At 42.1% G+C, this 24,380-nt stretch overlaps 1 protein-coding gene across 1 annotated transcript in view; it reads right to left on the bottom strand.

The window, feature by feature from the left end:
* The window catches only part of GHRHR (growth hormone releasing hormone receptor), a 28,380-nt gene extending 4,330 nt beyond the window's left edge, over nt 1–24,050 (bottom strand). Inside the window, exons 1-10 of the mRNA XM_074943440.1 lie at nt 23,818–24,050; nt 15,042–15,139; nt 10,864–10,961; nt 10,126–10,258; nt 9,810–9,963; nt 8,807–8,867; nt 7,053–7,122; nt 5,592–5,683; nt 5,015–5,144; nt 3,405–3,446 (exon numbers count right to left, since the gene is read on the bottom strand). Coding sequence (XP_074799541.1) covers nt 3,405–3,446; nt 5,015–5,144; nt 5,592–5,683; nt 7,053–7,122; nt 8,807–8,867; nt 9,810–9,963; nt 10,126–10,258; nt 10,864–10,961; nt 15,042–15,139; nt 23,818–23,917 — 978 coding nt within the window. The 5' untranslated portion in view covers nt 23,918–24,050. The remainder of the gene's footprint in view (nt 1–3,404; nt 3,447–5,014; nt 5,145–5,591; nt 5,684–7,052; nt 7,123–8,806; nt 8,868–9,809; nt 9,964–10,125; nt 10,259–10,863; nt 10,962–15,041; nt 15,140–23,817) is intronic.
* Between the last annotated feature and the right edge of the window lie 330 nt (nt 24,051–24,380).

The raw sequence follows: 24,380 nt of genomic DNA, 5'->3' as shown, positions 1-24,380 counted from the left end.
GCCAGAGTTCTGGACTGGATCCATTACTGCTTTCTGGGCTTCTTGTCAGTCAGCCAGGAGCAGACATGGAAGCAGCCTTGGCAGGTGCTGCAGTAGGGACCGGCAAACCTGGATGATGTCATCTGGCTGCTATCTGTCATTTTCACTCAAGATGTTTTCTTCCCTCTATTGGTTGTCTGTTTGCTCCAAACCCCACTCGCTCACCCATTCCCTAACAATCTCTTCACCTCAGCTTCACTCCTCCCATCCACCATGCTCTCCTTCTTCCTTCCCCCCACCTCTCCGCTCCCATCTATTCCCCCCTCCTTTCCTTTATCTTTCCATATTTAGCTTATCCCACAAAAGCTAAAGTCCCACACAAAGAATTTTTGGAAAACAATTTTGGCATTAATGTGCCATTTGCATACCACCCACTCTGCTGTTTCTCTTTGTACATTATACTCCAGTCTCCTGCCCTATGTCTGTCATGTCTATTTCAATTATGAGCTCTTTGGAGAGTGACTGTCTTTTACTCTATATTTATACAATGCCTAGCACAACTGGGGTCTAATCCTTGTTGGCACTAAATCACTATATGACTAATAGCAGTAATCAGTGATGATCTGGAAAAACTGGATTGATAGAGATCTGTAAGATCATGAATGGTGTGGAGACAGTGAATAAGGAAGTGTTATTTATCTCTTCAAATAACACACGAACTGGGGGTCACCCGATGAACTCATTATGCAGCAGGTTTAAACAAACAAAAGGAAGTATTACTCCACACACCGCGCAGTCACCCTGTGGAACTCGTTACCATGGGATGGCGTGAAGGCCAAAACAATAGTTGGGTTCGAAAAAGAATTAGATCAATTCATGGAGGATAGCTCCATCAATGGCTATTACACAAGGTGATCAGGGATGCAACCCCATGCTCTGTGCATGCATCTAAGTGCCAGAAGCTGGGACTGGACAACAGAGGCTGCATCAGTCGATAATTGTACTGTTCTGTTCATTTCCTCCAAAGCTTCTAGCATTGGTCACTGTCAGAAGACAGGATACTAGGCTAGACGGACCATTGGTCTAACCCAGTGTGGCCGTTCTTAGTAGATTCAGTTGATTCTGACCCTTGTTATGTGACAGGGTATTATCTTTGTAACATTAACTCATGTCATGTGACTGAAGCCAGGACATAAATATGAGATTCTTTCAGCATCTGTATTACACACCTGTATTACAATGCATGTCTGAGCGACAGCAAAATGTGGTGCTTAGTATGAAGACTGGAAATAGATATATCACACTAAAGAAATGTTGTCAAAGCTAGAGAGCATAGTGAAAACTAGCTGTACTGAACATTATGTGTATTTGACAATCATAGACTTTATGGTCAGAAGGGACCATCATGGTCATCTAGTCTGACCTCCGGCACATGGCAGGCCACAGAACCTCACCCACCCACTCCTGCAATAGACCCAGAACCTCTGGCTGAGTTCCTGAAGTCCTCAAAGATTTCAAGTTACAGAGAATCCACCATATACACTAGTTTAAACCCGCAAGTGACCCATTTCCCACGCTGCAGAGGAATGCGACCCTACCCCCAGAGTCTCTGTCAATCTGACCTGGGGGAAAATTCCTTCCTGACCCCAAATATGGAAATCAGTTAGACCCTGGGCATGTGGGCGAGACCTGCCAGCCAGACACCTGGGAAAGAAGTCTCTGTAATAACTCAGAGCCCTCCCCTCTTACGTCCTGTCTCCGGCCGTTGGAAATATTAGCTAGTAGCAGTTGTGGATGGCTGTATGTCATTGCGGGCAATCTCATCTGACCACCCCCTCCATAAACATATCAAGCTCAGTCTTGAAACCAATTAGGTGTTTTACCCCACTGTTCCCCTCAGAAGGCTGTTCCAGAACTTCACTCCTCTGATGGTTAGAAACCTTCATCTAATTTCAAACCTAAACGTGTTGATGGCCAGTTTATATCCCATTTGTTCCTGTGCCAACATTAGCCCTTAACTTTAATAACTCCTTTCCTTCTCTAGTATTTATAGAAAGCAATCATATCACTCCTCAGTCTTTGTCTGGCTAGGCTAAACAAGCCAAGCTCCTTAAGCGTCCTTTCATAAGGTAAATTCTCCATTCCTCTGATCATCCTAGTAGCCCATCTCTGCACATGTTCCAGTTTGAATTCATCTTTCTTAAACATGGGAGACCAGAATTGCACACAGTATTCCAGATGGGATCTCATCAGTGCCTTGTGCAATGGTAATGACACTTCCCTAGCTCTACTGGAAATACTTCACCTGTTGCATCTTAGGATTGCATTAGCCTTTTCCAGGGTTGCACCACATTGATGGCTCATAGTCACCCTGTGATCAACCAATACACCCAGGTCTTTCTCCTCTGTCATTTCCAACTGATACATCCCCAGCTTACAACAAAAATTCTTGTTCATCCCTAAATGCATGATCTTGCACTTTGCACTATTAAATTTCATCCCATTTCTATTACTCCAGTTTTCAAGGTCATCCAAATCTTCTCATATGATAGTCTGGTCCTCCTCCATGCTGGCAATAACTCCCAACTTCGTGTCATCCGCAAATTTTATTAGCACGCTCCCACTTTTTTGTGCCAAGATCATTAATGAAAATGTTAAATAAGATTGGTCCCAAGACTGCTTCTCCACTCCAGCCTGACAGTTCACCTTTCTGCATGACCTACTGTAGTCTCCCCTTTAACCAGTTCCTTACCCACATTTTGATTCTTGTATTAATTCCCATCTTCTCCAATTTAACGAATAATTTCCCATGTGGAACTGTATCAAATGCTTTACTGAAAACCAGGTAGATTAGATCTACTGCATTTCTTTGTCTAGAAAATTGGTTGTCTTCTCAAAGAAAGAGATTAAGTTGGTCTGGCATGATCTATCTTTTGTAAAACAATCTCTCTAAAGTTGACATTATTTCCAGCTTAATACAAATCTGTTGGCTCCTTGGGGTATGGACCTTCTTTTTATTCTGTGTTTGTAGATCACCAGCACATACGTGTGTTGGTTCATTGCTGAGCCTGTCACAGTATAAATAATAATAAACAGAGATGGTAATAAGAAAAGGAGTACTTGTGGCACCTTAGAGACTAACCAATTTATTTGAGCATGAGCTTTCGTGAGCTACAGCTCACTTCATTGGATGGTAATAATTGTCCATTAAATTCAGGGCAAAATAGCAACAATGTTTCTGCCCACTAGGTGGCTTCATTCTCATGAAGATACTTCAAGGAGATATTCAGCAGCATTAACTCCCATGTCACTAGGCAACCGGGCTAAACTAACACATTTGATCACCTGCCACTGTTAAATTAGGTATTAACTCTATATGGCTTTCATTTAAATCAATAATGAAGAAGAGAATGTAGTTCTCTTACCTCTTGATTAAGGAAACAGTACAGAACGGCTACAATAAATCCCTGAAGAAGCAAAACAGTTAAGTGATAGCACAGGTTTGAAAAGCTGTTTCAGCTAAATCAGTCTGTGATGATACTCCTATATCCTATGCATTGGCGTGAGCGTAAAATATTCTAAGCTCAATTAGTTTCACAGCTAATCAGCCAGATCCTCGGCTGGTGTAAACTAGTATCCCGCCATCGAAATCAGTGAAGCTACACCAGTTTACACCAGCTGATGATCTGGTCCAGTGAAGCTCCACCAAGAATGAATTTGGCCATATAGCTGCAACATGGTGGTCAAAATTACAGCTCTTCCAAATCTGTTGTGGGCCAGATCCTCAGCAGGTGTAAATCAGCAAAAAGCACCCTGGACTACACTGGGAGACTGTGTTTGTTCTGGATCATATTGCTTTCCAGTCACTGCTTAGCTTTATTTTTATAATTTCTCTAAATACCAAATCACTAGCCTTATCTCTATAGCACACTGCATGGCATTAATATTATACAGAGCGGGCATGATTCTGATCTCACATACAGTAGTTTTACGCCAAACAAAAACTCCAGTGACAACACTAGAGTGATACCTGGTGTCCAACAGCTTAGAGCAGAATCAAGCCCTAGAGAGTTTTAGGAAACATTTGGGCTAGATCCTCTGTTGGTGCAAATCTGCATTGCGCCATTGAAGTCAGTTGTTCTATGCCAGTTTACACCAGCTGAGAATCTGGCCCTTTTAGTATCTTTTCTTACATTGCAAGATAATTTAATGATGACTGACAGCCCCAAAGACTGAAATTCAGAGTAGGGACTGAAACCCCAGGGTGAGTTTAGACAGGAAGAATGTAAGTATTTGGGCTGGAATTTGTGAACACTACGGGTCCAATACTCAGCTGGTGTAAATCCGCACAGCTCATGGGTCTCTGTTGATTTACAGCAGCTGAAGAGGCCGTGGAATCGTTATTGACCAGTGGAAAGCCACATTTCAAGTCAAAAGGCAACGAGGGAAGAGCTCAGTGACTATAGCCACTAGACATCCTGGGGCAGGGTTTGCAACATATGTCAGGGGAAGGGTGGGGCAAAGAGAGGGGCTTTCAGCACTTTTGTGCTGCCCAGATCCTGAACTAATGCAGGGAATCAAAACAGCCCTCAGTGTAAACCAGAGCAGCCCTGGGGGTTGCTCTAAGTTATGGCAGCCTCCCCACTGCCCAGAATGTCCTAGCACTCAATGCCACCAGCACACTTCCTATTCTGGGGTCTGCCATGGGGCAGTATAGGGTTGATTCCTGCATTGGGGAATTCTGCCCTGGCCTGGTGTGGTTGTCTAAAGGCTTATACACTGTCAGAGCAGTGTATAGCCACTGGGTGATCTTCTGTAGGATTTAACCGGGGAGGTTTAAGTCACCCCACCACAGGTTGGCCATTGCAACGAAGAGGGCAAAGTTCTGTGCAACTCCACCATCTTCAATGAAGTGGCATCCGTGACTGAGTTTGGATCACAGTCCCACTTGAATGTGCACAGAAAGGATGCTATCTCTTCAGGCTAGACAAGCTATGGGAACACGTGCACCGCTGCAATACTTTAACAGGTTTACCTGGAAAGATCCAATGCAGAGCTCTAAATATAGCCGGACGCCCAGGTTGGTGTATTCAGGGAGGAAGTTGAAGACAATGTAATGTGTCCCAAATAGCGGAATGAGAAGCAGTGTCGATTTTGAGAGACGTCTAGGGCAGGAAATAAGAAGAGGCCAAAAAAATAAATATCATTCTTCTGAAGAGCATGAGGACAGCTGAACTAGAAATTCTCTAGTAATGAGTAATGCTCAACAGGTTAAAAAGGGACCCAGATATATATTTCAAATCTGCTGGGACAAAGGTGGGCATAGATTTCCAGTGCTTCTGGCTGGAGTGGAGGTACCACATAACCAATCTTTTTTTGCTGTGATTCAGTATTCTTAATGCTTGAACAAGAATGAATAAAAGTGCTGTTCAGAGAGATGCCTGGTCTAGTGACCTTGACAACAGAACTGGGGCCAGGCACCCCGAGTTCCAACCCTGAAAGTGACTCTATCTGTGACCGTGGGCATGTCCTTTAATTTCTGACTCAGCTGCACCATTTGGAAAATATCATGGCCGGAAGCATTGCTCACAATGTGTGTGACACTCGATTACCTGTACTGACATGAATTATTGAAGTTGATTTGTCTCGGGTCCAGCTTTTTCAGCAAGATTCTGATGATGTTGATGAAAAGGATAAAGTTGACCTGTTTCCATTTTTTTGGAAGAAAGAAGATTGTTACCTTTTACTACCAAACATTCCTGTGAAAAGTATATTGTGGCTTAAATAACTGCTAGCCATTACTGCAGATACAGGGGGAGCTGTACAAGAAACCAGCCTTACTAGGAAACTTCCCATCTTAAAGAGACAGCAGCAAAGTATCCCTAAGGATATTGCATATAATTCTGCTCTGTCTTCTTTGGAAGACCATCTCTATTAAGCAACCATATTTGTTAGTCCCTGAAGTAATCAATCATTTCTTTATTGTTTGCAGCACTCTTTAATTTTTCTGATTTGAGACAATGATAGTTGTTGTACTAAACTATGGCTGATACCTTTAGAGCTGACTGGTCAAATTTTCTGCTGGTGTAATTTGTCACAGCTCCATTCAAACCAACATTGCTGGCCCACTTTATACCAGCAGTGAATTTGTCCTTGCATCCCATATATTATGTGCATCCATCAATCTTTCAGGTGATGGCGAATGGCTGCTTTGCTCTAATGATGCCCATCTCTCCCCAGACATTGCAATTCCATTTTATCCACCTATAATGAGTTAATTAGATGATTGCAGAAAAATACATTCCTTGCTTGCCTGTATGGCATTCACACCTAGTCAGGAATGTCAGTCAAACACAATGAGGCAAAACGTGGAGGTGTAGAGCATTTTAAAACTGCCTCACAGCAGAATAAAGCTGATAACGATCTGTCATTTTTGGATTCTGCATTCATACTGCTCTATCCTGCCGACGAGCCCCCTTCAACAACCCTTATTTATGCACAGCTGGTGCTGCCATCCAATTAAGCCACACAAATGCAGTGGCTTTAATTCCAGCCTGGTGCACTGCACACATTACCTGTTTATTGTATATATTTCCTAGGGATTAATGACCAATTGCAAGTAATTGTGCATCATGACCCATTAACCCTAACCAATTATGAATCCCCAGTAAATGCACAGCTCCGGGGCCATAATTGCCATGATCAGCTTAGAGTGGAAACAAAACTCAGTAGGACTATCCCTGTGCTTCTCCTTAAGTGTGTGCTTAAATGCTTTCCTGGATCTGGACTCCTAGTTCAAACCTTGCATTGTCAAAGCGCTTCTGGGAGCGTCAGCCACCAAACTACTCCCATTCACTTCAATGGGAATGACAAGTCTTTGAAAACGTAGGGAGAAGTGTTTTCTCTGAGATTCAGCAGCACTCATCTTTAGCACGAAGGGATAATCCCTTTAGGGGATCAATGCTACAGTTTCGGAAGGTCAAGTATTAGTATTCAAACTTTAAGCCATTGCCCACCCCCATAATCTCTTTGTTGTCAATTCACGTTTCCAGACTGAGAAATATCACACATACCCCAACAGAAACGATAATAGGTCCTTTGATTAGCCACCAGTAAGGCGAGCCTTGGTTAATATCCCAGCATCTGGAAAAGTAGCACTTAAATTAACATAGATATACATGGTCACTGGAATACGGTTACATGGAGAAAGCACACGTTAGGGTCAATGGAATTATGAGTAGACCTATTACAGCCTCATTTTAAGATAGAATAGAAGAATAGAGCTATCCAAACCCCTGCAACTTGGCTTTGTAGAGTCTAGGTTCCATAAATATTATCCTACAAGTAGCAAAATGACAAAATTATCACTGACCCTTATGCACCAAGTGATGGCCAGAAATCTATTGCTTCCTGGTTGAAAATATGCCTGACAGCAGGTTATAAGGGCTGTTGCTGAAAGCCAAATCAAAAACACCATTGTTATTTGAAGATCTCTTTTTGACCTATGGGACATTGTCTTTGTAGCAGGAAGAGAGCCTGAGACATAAGCCCTTATATTAGAGGTCTGGTATGAGGCCTGAACTAAAGTAGTGGTTAAAACTTTGCTGATATGAAGCAAAGTCAGGCTGTGAGCAAGAGGCAGGCCCTGCTCACCGAATTTGTCAAGAACAGGGTGGATATTTCAATATTAAGCGCCACCCCAACATTCCAATATTAAAGACGGTACAAGAACATTCCCCAAAAATAAAAGGAATAAGGTCAAAATGACAGTACGTAATAAAAATGTTTTAACTGAACCAACATGTGCAAAACGATGAGTAATAGCGAGCAACTTTAGGGAGCAGTAACTAACTTGTTTGTACTGGGGTATAAAGATGTATTTTAAAGGGAATATTTTGGGCCCACCTATGGAGCAACGGAAAGTCCCGCCGCTCACTAAGCTGTGTCCACTGTCACGGGCCTACATGTCTTCGTATCCTCGTAAAGTCTACGAGGTGCTAGTACCGTGCTTCGTCAACAATGAACCTGGCCAGGCGCCTTCGCTAAAAACTGAGTCTGTGGATTTATGGGGCCGTTTAATTAAGGTCCACTATCTGCGTAGAGCTGGGACAACATGCTAAATGAACACACACTTGCAGCCAACCTCCGACCACATTGGTGACCCCGACCGCTATCAGTAATAGCTCCGCTTTATAAAGCGATATAAGTATCTCAGGCTTCTGATGATATCAGCTTTGCTCCTCAATTATCATTACTTCATCTGAATCCCTTGATTTCCCGGAAGCACAATACTTCAAGGTTTTGATTATAACGTTTGCAAAAGCAAGTGCTATAGAAAAGGCGGTAACTCCACTCCCGTTAGAAACATATTTTCAGTGACGTCTTTAAAAATTCTTCCATTAGCCTCAATGTTTTCGTAGTCTCTGTGCAAGCAGTAAATTTGTTTTGGACAGTTTGAAATAAATCCCTTAATCCTTCTACCAGACTGGGGAAAAAAATACAAAGTAAACTTCTGGTTCTACTGAACTCAGCAGCAAAACTCCCATGGACTTCAGTGGGGCCAGGATTTCACCCATCTATATTTTCCATTATTTTTTTGTGTGTGCTCATCATTAATTTTTTTAAAAAGGAAGGGTTAAGGGCCTGATCCTCCACAGCCCTGAAACTTATGAAACCATTCACAATTATGCAAAATGGATGTAAAGATGCAAGACATTGACTTCAACAGGCTTCACGCTGGCACAGAGAAAATTGCAGGACTGGGACCAATCATAACATTAAAAGTGCAACACTGCAATATGGAATCTAGTATGAAACTTCAACTTACGCGGTGTCTTCAAAATACAGCTTTGCTAATATCCACACTAGGGTAAAAACCGTTGGGAAACCTGGCGAAACAATTTAATACACACTAGTTGTTGTTTTTCTGATTTCATTAATTATTCCAGATTCAATTTCCATCCTGTCTATTGCAACCCTACCAGGATAGTATGAGACAGATTAACTGACCATAGAAAATGCCCTGTGCAATGACCATTATGTCTAACAGGAACTGCATTTTAACCTAACGAGGTCATGGTGAGCTGCATAAATACAATGGGAAATCTCCCGATGCACACCATGAAATGAAGTAGCCTATGGCGTTAACCAGTTAACGTTTGCGCGGGATGGATAAGTGAATATGAAAGCAATACAGTAACACCAGGATGGCCCTGTCCCTGCAAACTATTGCTCATATGAAAAATCCTTAATCATGTGACTAGTTATCTCAACTAATATCCCTAAAGTCAGGTTGCAAGCCCCCCCCCCCCCAGTTTTAGGTAAGGAGTGGTGGTTTTGGCATGGGGGAGTGCTGGGGAGTGGCATTTATCCATTTCAATAATCCCTCTAAGCACCTTCCAAACATCAATTAGTAAATTATCATAGTGCTCCTGTAAGGTAATACCGATGGGCATGGTCCAGATTAGACAGAGATAAGTTTTATTATCCTCATTTCGCTGATGGAGAAATCAAGGCATGCAGATTAATGTGACTTGCTCAAGGCCACACAGGTAGCTACTGGCAGAGCCAAGATTAAATATCAGGGGTTCCTGGCTCCCCGTGATGTATCCAGCCCAAGAGATGCTGCATCCCCAGTGTCCTCATACAATCTCCAAATTCTACAGGGTTCATACAATCATCCAAACCATAGAACCCTTTGAGGTTCATCCATTTGATAGTATATGGGCATTTACTCTGCTGTCAGGAGGTTTCATTGACCCCAATGGGCGATGGATCAAGCCCTGAAACGTAATCTGATCTTTTCTAGTCTAATTTCAGTCCTCACTTACCCCATCCAAACAGAACAAGCCACCAAAAATAGCGTCTTCCGTGAGGAAAGGATGATAAGAGCAGACAGTTCAGGTAGAGCGCCTCTACCATCAGCCACATGAAATTAGCCATCATAAAATAGTGACAGAAAGCCACTGATATCTTGCATTCCGTCTAAGGAGCAGGGAAGGCAAAATTTCATTATTGCGTGTTATACACATATTATGGGTACCACAATACCACATACAAGCACGAGCAGTGGCAAGATATTAACCAGTACATTAACAATATACAAAGATATCAAATGCCACCGTAATCTCCTTTTCAAATGCTTACTGTAGAAAAGCTGCAATGGTCAATATCTTCCTCCTGGAAGAGGACCGCATCCTTAATGAAAATGGCAATAGTTTTCAAGATGAAGGTGAGAAAGAGCTGGACGTGGATGTAATTTCTGGGACAGTGGAGTTTCCTGGAGGAAAAGAAGGAAGGCCAGCAAAATGAAGTGGTGGGAGATGGGTAACTCATCTTTCACGGGTCTGGGTTTCCTTAGGGTGGGGTTGTCAAAAGCCCTCTGCTGTGACCGAGCTCTGCTCACACTGAACTCAATGGCTGAATGGACTCTGCATTTGAGAAATAACCTTCCCTGATGTAACACTGACGGTGCTAACACAGCCCCCAAGAAATGGGGAGTGGTGCAGAGAGAGCCAGGAGTATCTAGACAGCTTTCTTAGCAAATTGGGCAGTGATTAATTATCTAGAGGCTGATTGGCAGAGGTGATATGCAGCTGCAGCTCAGCATCTTCAGCAAGAGCTGGGGATGCTCAGCAACTGTGAAAATCAGGCTGCATCAAAGTCTAATCCGGATCAGATCACTCATGCCTAATCATAAGGCTCGTTTCTTTTCTAGTGTGATGAGTGTTGCAGTCGAACTGAAATGCAAAATGAGTTGTGAAACAGCAGCTATTTCTGCCAGTTATTAATCTGTAAATCTCGCAGCCCAGAGCTTCCAGCATGTTGCATTAACTTGATTTCTGTTTACTTTCACGGGCCCAGGGTAAATGTTCATAAACATACCTGAATGCAATAAGAACAGTCACAGCCAGGGTGAGGGAGGAGATAGATATGCTGTACCCCACAGTGTAGATGATCTTTACAGTAGAAAAATAGGAGTGCTATAAAGGAGAGAATGAACAAGTCATATAGGTTTTAATGCAAATAGAAGGAAAAGAAGTGACACAGAATCTGGTGGGTTTGCTTTGTTGGGCACCAGAACCTTTTCTGTGGCCTCAGTTCACACCCCTGACCTTCACTTTTTGAGGGTTCATGTGATCTCAATACAAAACTCAGCTGGAATCCTTTAACTGGGCTTCATATCTAAACCTTTTACAGGTTTCAGAGTAGCAGCCGTGTTAGTCTGTATCTGCAAAAAGAACAGGAGGACTTGTGGCACCTTACAGACTAACAAATTTATTAGAGCATAAGCTTTCGTGGGCTACAGCCCACTTCATTGGATGGATAGAATGGAACATATAGTAAGAAGATATATATATACATACAGATAAGTTGGAAGTTGCCATACAAACTGTAAGAGGCTAATTAGTTAAGATGAGCTATTATCAGCTGGAGAAAAAAACTTTTGTAGTGATAATCAAGATCTAAACTTTGAAGAACAGTAAGCTCTGCATGATTTTGCTGGAAAACCACCAGAGGGCCTAGGATGGCTTGAAATTGGGTCCAAGTTAACTCAAAAGATTCTAGAAATTTTTCAAGTCTTTTCACAAAACTGCGCTGGCTTTCAGGCTTATAATGATCTCTGAAACCAGGCAAGTTTGGCCCAGTTTGGGTTTCTTGACAAAATTTCAACCTGACTCTCTTTGTGACTATATTGTTATACCACGACTGGTCTACATTAATCCTTCCTATAAGTCACCACTCACTCATTTACTAACCCAAAATATTCTTGCTTTGATAAAATGTTCAGATAATTATGGCAGAAATTCAAGGTAAACAATGGTAGAAGGTCCAGGGAGATGGGTAAGAAGGAGGGAAGGATGAGTCTCATGATGTGCAAGGTTTTGTGATCCTCTCAAACTATATTTTTAGGGGATTCCGAATGGCAGTAATTTGAGTTCACAAAGCTTTGTCTGCTACAGTTTAAAGCCACATTTGTTTTGTGAGAACAATTCAATTTTTAAACCCCCCTGGGTGACATCCTGGCCCCACTGAAGTAATTGGAAGAAGTCCCATTCACTTCAAGAGGGTGTGGATTTAACATCAGATTTTCCTAAATTGCAGGCAGACTAGAGCCTTGTATTAGAGATAGAGGTAATTCCTCATAAGCTTGGCTGGCACTAATGGCTGCCTTATGTATGATATACACCGCACAATGTATCACTTTGTCCTATGACTGGAGAGCTGTAAATGGGCCAGTTCACCTGGACTGATCCCTTAGAATTTGTTAACTACTAAGGTGCCACAAGTCCTCCTTTTCTTTTTACGGATACAGACGAACACGGCTGCTACTCTGAAACTTAACTACTTATGCTGTTCCACATTGTATTTAGCTGTGACACTCTGAGTACCTTTTCCACGCCTGAAGAAGAGCTCTGTGTAGCTCCAAAGCTTGTCTCTCTGACCAACAGAGGTTGGTCCAATACAAGATATCACCTCACCCACCTTGTCTCCCTAATACCCTGCGACTCACACAGCTACAGCAACACTGCAAACATTAATTTTTTCATGATTTTTTTCTCTCTCTCTCTCTCTCTCTCTTTACTTTTTTTCAACCTTGCCCTATCTGTATTTCACTGTTTGTGCTTTGTTCCTATTTCCACCCTATTTGTCTCCTGGATATTTTCTCCCTATATCCCCAAACTCAACTTTTCCCATGTACAAGAACAACCTAATAGTGCTTGAGTTAAAATCCAGCTTTTTTCAGGCATCGTGTTTGAGTGGGTAGGTCGTTGGACAAATTAACTTCATCCCTCTCAAGAGGAAGCAGCAAATAAAAGTAGACGTGGACCCAAGATGCAGAGTTTGGATCCGAATCCAAACTTTCCTAAGTCTGGAAGTATCTGTCTCTTAGGTCCCATTTTGATTTTATTGTATAGATATTGTCACCCTGGGCAGCCTTTGCAGGAGCACACCTCCATGTTGGAAAGGAAAGCTGGTTAGAATCTCTAGTGCTATCTCTCAATAAAATTTAAGCAATAATTATTGTTTGATTTTCAGAAGAGCTAAGCAGCACTGAAACAAGAGGGAGCAGCAGATCCTTTGCTCCTAATAGGGTTCATACTGTGTCTACCACTGAGTGGCGAAACACTAGATTGCACTTAGCCAGTTAGCAAAGCCCTGTGGAGCAGTTCTTACTCAGTGTGTGTGTTTATCCAGCTAAACCTCAAACACGGGATCCTCAACAGCAAATCCACCAGGTGAATCAATGAGGAACTATCTCATGAGCAAGTGTGTCAAAGCTGAGGTTAGGTCATCCTAGCTGGCAGCCATTCCTTGCAAATCAGATAGGAAAGAAAGTCCATATAAAGCAATAATCCAATTCCCAAGTGGATAAACAAGCAGGCCAAAGAGTCAACCTAGGTGAAAGAACAGGGCACCTGCCAAAGAAAACAGCAGGCTCATGCTATGTTTGTTTTTGCACTAGAAGTGCAAGGAATAAATAAAAAGAAGGGAAAAGAACATTTCAAGAGTTGCATTTCTGCATGACAGATCAGCCAGCTGGAAAGCAAGGTCCAAGTTAAACAGCCTGCTGACAAACAGTGAAGAAATAAAGTGAAGATGACAACAAAAGTCCATCCAACCCATATGGAATGGATTATTGACTAAGCTCTCGCTGACAGGTGAAATTAACTTCAATAAGTAAAACAGAATCTTGCTTTCATTTGCTCAGTTAGCACCATTTGCTGGGCACAAACAGCAAGGGTCCGATTCCCTGCTGTTTTCTACCAGTTTTACCCTAATGGAGAGACTTCTGATTGACTTCAGTGGAGTTACTCCTGATTTACACCTGAATAAATGAGAGAAGAGTCAGCAACAAAGCCAGGTCAACACACAGGTTTTGAACCAGTTTTGTTCCTATTTCCACTTATATCAGGTAGGGTTCTGATTTTTTTTACTGATATGGAGACACCAATACAACCCTAACGTATGTCTGTTCCAGGAGAGCTTTACCAGTATGGGAAGGAAAGGCTATGGCTAGGCTATGTCAGCAAAGCACTCCTAGTGTGGATGCAGCTTATACCAGCAAAAACGTGGTTTGCGCTGGAGTTGAAAAACCACCTCCCCTGAGCTAAACAAGCTATACCAGTCAGAGTGCAGCTTTCCTGGTGTAACTATCTACACGAGGGGACTTCTGCCAGACCTGGCCTAGGGTGGATGCAATGATACTGTTATTCAGTTGCCTTATACCAGTAGCATTTATTCCCCTTCCTGTGCAAAAATAGCTACACCAGCAGAAGCACATTTATACGTAAGCACAAGGTGTAGTTAAAATGGGAAACATTTTCTGTGCACACAAGACTGAAGTGACAATGGTTTTGGGAATCAAACTGACAAAACGTGCCAAATACTAATCTAAATTACATAGGTGTAAATCCAGAGTAACTCTGTTGAAGTCAATGGCTTTACACCTATGTAATAGAGACCAGAATCTGAGCATGGTATTTTTCTTAAGCCCAGAATTCCTTTTGCTTTGTTATGGGTGCTTATTTTTTCTTTCCATGATTTGTTTTCTTCAAACTAGATGAGGAGCAGAAATGCAGCATCTTCTGGTTAACTGATTCAACTTGCCTTGAGTCTGTAATTCTGGTGAAAAAAGGGCATGTTTGCTACCGGCAGCAGGGCAGCAATGCTACCGACATTTCAGACTGATCACTGAATATAACTGAAGTATTAATCCCAGTTTTGCAAACATTTTGGACCAGATCTTCACCTGGTGTATGTCCGTGTCGTTCAACGGAGTTACACGAATTTACCACACCAGAAGATCTGGCCCTATATTTTTTCGGACACAGCTCTCTAGATCTATTAGGTGTCTAAATGAGTGCTCTCTTCACCTGTATAATAAATGTCATTAATAATTTCACAGAGCAAGTGGGCAGAGTAAAAATACAATGGCATTTTATACTTAGTGAGAATGGCGCTGCTTCAACCAAGTTTTCATCCCCAACTTCTGAAATAGAAAGGTATATGACTAGCATCAGCACATTTCTGAATGGTATTGGTTCAGATAGACTTACTTCCTGAACTGGAATCTCATCGTTCACTGGGCAGGCAATGTGATAGGAGGGAAATGGATCAGACCAGCCATTCACTGTACAGTTTCTTCTTACCAAGCCTGCAAGAAATCCCACAGGGGCAGGGATTACCCTTTTGTTCTGTATTTGTACAGCGCCGAGCGCAAAGGGGTCCTGGTCCATGACTAGGGCTCCTGGGCACTACAGTAATACAGGTAAATAATAATATTAATGCATTCGTTCCATGGTAAAACAGAAAGGGTCAGTAGCAGGTAGTTTGCTAAATAAGGAGCTTCAGAATGGGCAGGGGCAACAATCCGCAGTGGGTAGGAAGGACTTACATTCCTGCTACAGAAAAACACATGGGAGCAGTTCTAGGAAGAGGTACAGCTTATGAGGTTCCCTGGACCTTCTTCATCCTAATCCTAAAATATGTCCTGACCTGATTGGTCCAGAGAGAGGGACCCCGAAGACGCCACCACCTTCATCAGCTCAGGCTGAATCCCAAACACCACCTGTGGTGAGAGACTTCGTCTTTCTCCTCCCATCCCTCTCCCCCATGTATGTTTTTCCTTCCCCATCTCTCCTAACCCTCTCCATTTTCCTTCTGTCTAATCAGAGTCTGGCTTAACCGGCCAACTCAAGACTGTATCTTTTGCAACACTGCTGCAAGTCTGTGACCAGAAAGAGGTGAATAAAAGCAATGCCCTAACCAGCCCATGCTGGTACAAGTTTGCCAGATCTTGGAGTGGCTGATCAGACCAGCTGCTCTGCCCGTGTTTCTCCAACAGTGAGGTTGCAAGGGAAAAGCAACGCCAGACACAGAAGCAGCATTTTCTATTTTGCTGTTCTTTCCTCTCCCCCTCTTATGTGTGTTTGTCTTGTTTTGTCTCCTAGAAAACGTGATCGGACTTTAACAACAACAGCAATGCCAGCTTCAGCCCATCTCAGCCAGAGACGACCCACACCTGCCCATAGGGGAGGGGCAGAGTGAGGACAGCGGCTTCAGCAGATGTTACTAAGCATGCTCAGTCCATGGGAGCATGCTCAGTAGACGCCAAGCAGCAAATTGTGCCCCCCCCCGGCACATGTTGCCTCTGATCTCAACTAACTTTTTCTCTTTTCCCAAAAAATTACAGTTATTATCATCTTTAATGCCATGTAAAAGTCTGTCAGACAAGGGCCTTTTCCTTCTAAAAGCTCTCTCCAGCTAAAGGGAAAGAGAACAGGGGATGTTCTTAAAATGAAAATATTATTCACTATTTTATATTTCAAATGCTTTAACTGTTTTCCCTTATTTTCTGTATCTTTAATACAAAGTGTTAAGGATTTTTAATGGTGTGTTTGCCATGGTACAAAGCATGCTGGGGCCTCTGTATACCAAACCCCAAATTTTGTTTAAAACTGTTTAATGTTGGACAGTGACAGGGTTATGTTAACACCGGATTCCATCTAAATTAATACAACACTACTTAATTTAACTCATTTTAGCATCAGTTTAGGGGATATCATTTCTAAAGTGTGAAGATTTGGGGGGGGTAGGATAATATTCTCCTACTTTATAGAGGAGTTTTACCGTAAAGAAAAAAGTTTAAAAAGACAAGTTATAGCTTTGTAACTGCGTGAAAGAGAGAAATAAAGATTGTACCCTCTGTCACTGTTATGTGAAAAACCATGCCTCCATGCCCTCTCCTCCTTTTATTCTAAGACAGCCATCTTTTGCAGTATCTTCAGCGAAAGAATTTTTTAATTGTAGGATTAAAATTAAATCATATGAAATTTGAAAAAAAGTGTTTTAAAGCAATATTATCCCAGCCTTTTAACAATAATGTAAGCATGTTTTTACATTGAATCACTACATTACACTCTAGAGAAGCCAAGAATAGGAAATGGCTAAATTATTTCATTTCCATAATTAAATACCGATCATTCTGCAACCAAGAGTCAGGCCTTTGTTACATCTCAAGTCTGGCAAAGTTTTGCCTCATTGAATTGTCCAGCATGGAAAAACATCCCCAACCAAACAAAAATGTGTAAATACATTTCTCATGTATATCATTTGAAAAGGGTGAACAAAGTTTTAGATTCCAGGGGACAATATAAAATTTCCATCATTTACGGAGAGGCTTTACAATAAAAAATAAAATTTTAAAAGTATAGGCTTTCCTGATGAACACGAAAAATCTGAAACTAGGTTAGAAACTGTACACAGACATTTGAATGTTAAAAGGCAATATCATAAAACCCCGGAGGCAAGGAGAGAGAACTCCCAGGCTAAGAGGGACAAATTCCATCCTACATATACAAGATGTGAAAAAGTCATATCCTGAGAGATGATGTATGTGTAGCCAGAGGTGCACAGGTACTAAAGGCATTAAATATGGACATTTTGCAGCTGTTTGCTGAACCAAATCAGTCAGGGAGTTCACTCATATTACAGATAATCAAGAGCCATTGTTTCTGGAATCTATCACTTTTGATGACAAAACGCCTGCCTGGAGAATGAAATTGTATATCCATGGCAAGACTATTAGCTTTAAAATTGACTTAGGAGTTAGCATCACAGTTATCTCAGAAGGGACTTACAATCACCTTCAACATTGCCCAAAGCTGATGTCACCTGACAGAGCACCTGGAGGGATTTTGAACTGCATGAGCTAGATCACCACAGAAACAATTTTCAGAGACAAAAGCTATGCATGCAGAGTGTACGTGATCAAAGGACCACAGAACAAAAGCCTTCTCAGCTGCAGCGTGGCAGCCATGATGGGCCTAGTGAGAAAGGGGGAAGAACTCAATGTAATATTTGTTGATATTGGACTTTTGAAAGGAGATCCAGTACAAATAACATTAATAGACAATGCTAAGCCATATAGTGTACATACACCTCACAGGAACCTTAACCCATTATTTCATAAAGTGGAAACTGAGTTAAAGAGAATGGAGTGTATTGGCATCAAGAAAATCTCTGAGCCAGCAGTATGGTGTGCCCCAATGGTACCACTTATAAAGAAAAATGTAAAAATACGAATCTGTGTGGATCTTAAAAGATTTAATGAAGCAGTTGTGAGAGAAAAATATATCCTTCCAACACTGGATAACTTTCTCCCCAAAGTGAAAGGATATACAGTATTCTCTAAGTCTGCCAAATTCCTTTAGCCAAAGAAAGTGCTAAACTAACTACATTTATCACATCTTTTGGGAGATTTTGCTTATGAAGATCACCTTTTTGGATTAATAGTGCACCTGAAATTTTCCAAAGAAAGATGGCAGAACTGTGAACAAACACAAATGGAGCTGTAGTCTTCATGGCCAATATTCTGATAGATGGATCTTTGGTGGAAGAACAGTACAAAACCCTCAACAAAGTCCTAAGCTTAACCAGTCATTCTGAACCGCAGCTAAACAAGGAAAAGTGCATTTTCTGTGTACCCCAAATCCAGTTTTGGGGATGGACAATAAACAAAGATGGAATCAGTCCTAGCCCTGAGAAAGTAAAAGCAATTTGAGAATGGCATGCACCAACAAATGTACAAGAACTGAGACGTATACTGGGCATGGTAAATTACCTTGGTCAATATCTACAAGACCTTTCAACAGCAACAAACCACTGTCTGAACTGTTAATGTCCAAGACATCTTGCCTATGTGGGCCAAAGCCAGAAATTGCCTTTGATAAGGTAAAAGAAATTATCTCAACGACTCCAGTTCTCAAGTACGAGCATGAGAACCAACCCACAATGGTCAGTGCAGATACAAGCAGCTATGGCCTAGGTGGTGCATTGTTGCTACAACCTGGTTGTGAGTGGAAGCCAGTTGCATTTTGTTCTCACGCGCTTACAGAAGCAGAAAATCGATATGCACAGATTGAAAAGGAGTGCCCGACAAGTGTATGGGCATGTGAGAACTTTTACAGATATCTGTGTGGACTGGATTCGTTTACATGGATAACAGACCTTAAACTACTTATAACCCTGATCAACTGAAAAGTCCTGGATCAAGCACAACTGAAATGCCAACATCTATTGCTAAGGTTTATGTGATTTAACTCAATTGCTAGGTATGTTCCCGGGAAAATCTAGTAGTAGCAGGCACTCTGTCATAGAGCTCAGCATTGCACTCAGCTACCCGTGAGCTCAAGGATGATATAACAGCTGATGTGAATGCTGTGGACCAGTGTCATAAAAGAGGCTACTCCAGCTACAAAAAGCAACCTTGACAGACAAGCAACTTCAGGAAGGTCTAAGTTACATTGAGTCAGCTGGCCCAAGTATTTAAAGGACACTAAGGAGGTGACACGAGACAACTTTGTGGTGTGTTAGGCAAGTCAAATGGACTCGTGATTAAAGGCAATTACATCATAATTCCAGATTAAATGAGAGGAGAATTTCTAAACTTCATCCATGAAGGACATCAAGGATTAACTAAATTCTGTGAATGGACAACCAGTCAGTGTGGTGGCAGGGCATCAGAAAGGACATAAACGATAAAGTTGCTGCATGTGAATGTTGCAGAACTAGCAGCCCAACACAACATAAAGAATCTTTAACAACATCTCCAACAGAGAGACTTGGGAAGAGACTAGCTGTAGATTTACGTACATTCAGAGGACAGCATTGCCTGGTCATTGTGAACTATTTTTCCAGTTATTAGAAATAATGTACTTGAAAGACATAACATGTCTTTCATAACATGTTATCAAGAAAAATGAAGTGCACTTTTGCTCACTTCAGTATTCCAGAACAACTAGGAACGGGCAATGGACCATAACGTGCTGCAGCAGAATTTAAGTCATTTTGAACTAAATACCATTTTAACCATATTAGTAGCAGCCCACATTACCCACAAATGAATGGAGAGGCTGAGAGAGCTGTACAGACAGCCAAGAAAATCCCAAAGCAGGAAGATCCATTCCTCGCTCTTCTGAGTTACAGATCAACACCAGTAGCAGCAACTGGATATAGTCTAGCACAACACCTGATGGGACGACAACTCGGAACGACTGTTCTAACTTGTGAGAGGAATCTGTCTCCAAAGTGGCCAGACATGAAGAGAGTAGCCAAATTGGATAAAAAGGTTCAAAGGGCTTATGAACACTTTTAAAAATAATATCACTCAATTGGACAACTGCCATGTCTAGAACCTGGTGACCACTTTCGTGTCAAACTGGATGGAGGAAAAGAATAGACAACTCCAGCTGTCATAAAGAAAAAAATTTAGCACCCAGATCATATGTGATCGATGTTAGGATATAGATATTCAGGCCTGTCTGCAAAGGCCTGTACTTTAAGAATTTAGGTGTATTCTTGTCACTTGGCTAGTTATAGAGGTACAGAAGAGTATCAAAATCACTGTCTGCCGGTGTAAGGGCCTTCTCTTACTGTGACAGTCTGAGGCCCTGTTCTTAGGCTAAGGCCTTTGGCTAAGCAGCAGAGGCAGCCATAAGATGGGAAACGACCGGTCACATCCTCACATTCCAAACTAGTCACATTGAAAGAAGGTGCTATGGGGCTGTTAGGAACAGAATCCTGTCCTGATAGTGCCTATCACCTCCAGAGAAAGGGAAGTGCCTAGAAAATGTAAAAGGAAACTTAGTTTGATAGCATCCTGTCTGGCAAGAACTCACTTATCAATAGCTGGGATGTGAAATCCTCACTTCTGTTGTCTTGTCATTATAGCTCCCACTTTGCTATTGTTTGTCTGTATAATCTCTGTCTGGTTCTGTGATTGTTCCTGTCTGCTGTATAATTAATTTTGCTGGGTGTAAACTAATTAAGGTGGTGGGATATAATTGGTTACATAATCATGTTACAATATGTTAGGATTGGTTAGTTAAATTTCAGGAAAGTGATTGGTTAAGGTATAGCTAAGCAGAACTCAAGTTTTACTATATAGTCTGCAGCCAATCAGGAAGTGGGCGGGGGGTGGGTGTGTGTGTGGGGAAATGGGAACAGGGAATGGGGGTGGGTGTGTGTGGGGGGGAAATGGGAACAGGGAATGGGGGTAAGGAAATTGGAATCATGTTTGGCTAAGGGCAGGAATGGGAACAGGGACACAGGTGTAAGGCTCTGTGGTGTCAGAGCTGGGAAGGAGGATACTAAGGAAGGAAACTGGAATCATGCTTGCTGGAAGTTCACCCCAATAAACATTGAATTGTTTGCACCTTTGGACTTCGGGTATTGTTGCTCTCTGTTCATGCGAGAAGGACAAGGGAAGTAAGTGGGTGAAGGAATAAGCCCCCTAACAATCGATACTAACAGTGGAGAGTTCAACAGAAACTGTTGCCAGCTACAGTTTGTTCCTCAGAAAGAACAATCAACAGAGCAAACTCTACAGATGGCCAAAGTGGCTCACAAAGAAGACAACTTAGAGATTCCAAACCAACCACTGCCAGTCATTGCAACTAATGGACAGCCAGAATACCAAGTTGACACACATTTGGGTCACATAATTAGAAAAAAAGTATTTTTCAGAGACGTGCAACAGGCTGATAAGTACTGAACTTCAAAGACAGTGTGATGGTGTAAATATTGTAAATGGTAGGAATGTAGAACTTAAAGGGGGAGATGTAATGGAATGTTAACTCTATTATCTGTTCAACCACTATGTGGTGTAAAATATCTTATTTAAACTAACCTTAACCATGCCTGGCAGAGCATTAAAGTATTTTATGATGAACACAGCTGGCGTATATAAGTGAGCTCTGTAGCCAAAAGTACACAACAGTTTGTTTTGAAAGATTTGCCTACATGAATTGCTTCGCATACAAAAAAGCCCAACCAAACAAAAACTTCTCTAAAGTTTCTCTAAAGGCTGACAAAGGAGGTGCTGTCGTCATCACAAATAGGTTGGAATATGAACAAGAGGCTGCTAGACAGCTCTCCAACACCAGTTTTTACAAGCCATTACCCTCTGATCCCACTGAGGGTTACCAAAAAAAAACTACACCATCTGCTCAAGAAACTCCCTGAAAAAGCACAAGAACAAATCCGCACAGACACACCCCTAGAACCCCGACCAGGGGTATTCTATCTGCTACCCAAGATCCATAAACCTGGAAATCCTGGGTGCCCCATCATCTCAGGCATTGGCAGCCTGACAGAAGGATTGTCTGGCTATGTAGACTCCCTCCTCAGGCCCTACGCTACCAGCACTCCCAGCTATCTTTGAGACACCACTGACTTCCTGAGGAAACTACAATCCATCTGCGATCTTCCTGAAAACACCATCCTGGCCACTATAGATGTAGAAGCCCTCTACACCAAGATTCCACACAAAAATGGACTACAAGCCGTCAGGAACAGTATCCCCGATAATGTTACGGCAAACCTGGTGGCTGAACTTTGTGACTTTGTCCTCACCCATAACTATTTCACATTTGGGGACAATGTATACCTTCAAATCAGTGGCACTGCTAGGGTACTCACATGGCCCCACAGTATGACAACATTTTTATGGCTGACTTAGAACAACGCTTCCTCAGCTCTCGTCCCCTAATGCCCTACTCTACTTGCGCTACATTGATGACATCTTCATCATCTGGACCCATGGAAAAGAAGCCCTTGAGGAATTCCACCATGATTTCAACAATTTCCATCCCAACATCAACCTCAGCCTGGACCAGTCCACACAAGAGATCCACTTCCTGGACACTACGGTGCTAATAAGCAATGATCACATAAACAGCAAGTTATACCGGAAACCTACTGACCGCTATTCCTACCTACATGCCTCCAGCTTTCATCCAGACCACACCACACGATCCATCGTCTACAGCCAAGCTCTACAATACAACCGCATTTGCTCCAACCCCTCAGACAGAGACAAACACCTACAAGATCTCTATCAAGCGTTCTTACAACCCACCTGCTGAAGGGAAGAAACAGATTGACAGAGCCAGAAGAGTACCCAGAAGTTACCTACTACAGGACAGGCCCAAGAAAGAAAATAACAGAATGCCACTAGCCATCACCTTCAGCCCCCAACTAAAACCTCTCCAACGCATTATTAAGGATCTACAACCTATCCTGAAGGATGACCCAACACTCTCACAGATCTTGGGAGACAGGCCAGTCCTCGCTTACAGACAGCCCCCCAACCTGAAGCAAATACTCACCAGCAACCACACACCACACAACAAAAACACTAACCCAGGAACCTATCCTTGCAACAAAGCCTGTTGCCAACTGTGTCCACATATCGATTCAGGGGACACCATCATAGGGCCTAATCAAATCAGCCACACTATCAAAGGCTCGTTCACCTGCGCATCTACCAACGTGATATATGCCATCATGTGCCAGCAATGCCCCTCGGCCACGTACATTGGCCAAACTGGACAGTCTCTACGTAAAAAAATAGATGGACACAAATCAGACGTCAAGAATTATAACATTCAAAAACCAGTCGGAGAACACTTCAATCTCTTTGGTCACTCGATTACAGACCTAAAAGTGGTTTCAGAGTAGCAGCCGTGTTAGTCTGTATTCACAAGAAGAAAAGGAGTACTTGTGGCACCTTAGAGACTAACAAATAAAAAAACTTTAAAAACAGACTCCAAGGAGAGACTGCTAAATTGGAATTAATTTGCAAACTGGATACAATTAACTTAGGCTTGAATAGAGACTGGGAGTGGATGTGTCATTACACAAAGTAAAACTATTTCCCCTTGTTTATTTCCCTTCCACTGTTCTTGTAAAGTGCTGGAAATGGCCCACCTTGATTATCACTACGAAACTCCCGTCCCCTGTCCCTCCACTCTCCTGCTGGTAATAGCTCACCTTTCCTGATCACTCTTGTTACAGTCTGTATGGTAACACCCATTGGTTCATGTTCTCTGTGTATATAAAATCTCCCCACTGTATCTTCCACTGCATGCATCCGATGAAGTGAGCTGTAGCTCACGAAAGCTTATGCTCAAATAAATTTGTTATAAGGTGCCACAAGTCCTCCTTTTCTTTTTACGGATACAGACTAACACGGCTGCTACTCTGAAACTTCTCTAAAGCCAGTTTACAAAGATGGGACATAGGCCTCTTAATAGGCTTAACACTTATAAACTGCAAAGGAAGTTTTTGATTCCAGTGTACAGTAAAAAAAAATAAATAAAAGACAAAAGCCATAGCTTTGCGACTGTATGAAGGACAGAGATAAAGGCTGTAGCCTATGGCACTGGTATCTGAAGAAACGTCCCCCGCCCCAAACTCCTTCCTCCTCCTTTCCTGGCTTCTTTTTTATCTAAAACTGCCATCGTCTCTGTATGCTTCTGCTAAACATAGTGTTTTAATCACATTAAATAATGCTTTAAAAATAAACTATCAGAAACTTTTAAAAGTCCCCCCTT

This window comes from Natator depressus, chromosome 2, assembly GCF_965152275.1.
Source record: "Natator depressus isolate rNatDep1 chromosome 2, rNatDep2.hap1, whole genome shotgun sequence".
Taxonomy (NCBI): domain Eukaryota; kingdom Metazoa; phylum Chordata; order Testudines; family Cheloniidae; genus Natator; species Natator depressus.
This window is presented reverse-complemented; position numbering and strand designations above follow the sequence as displayed.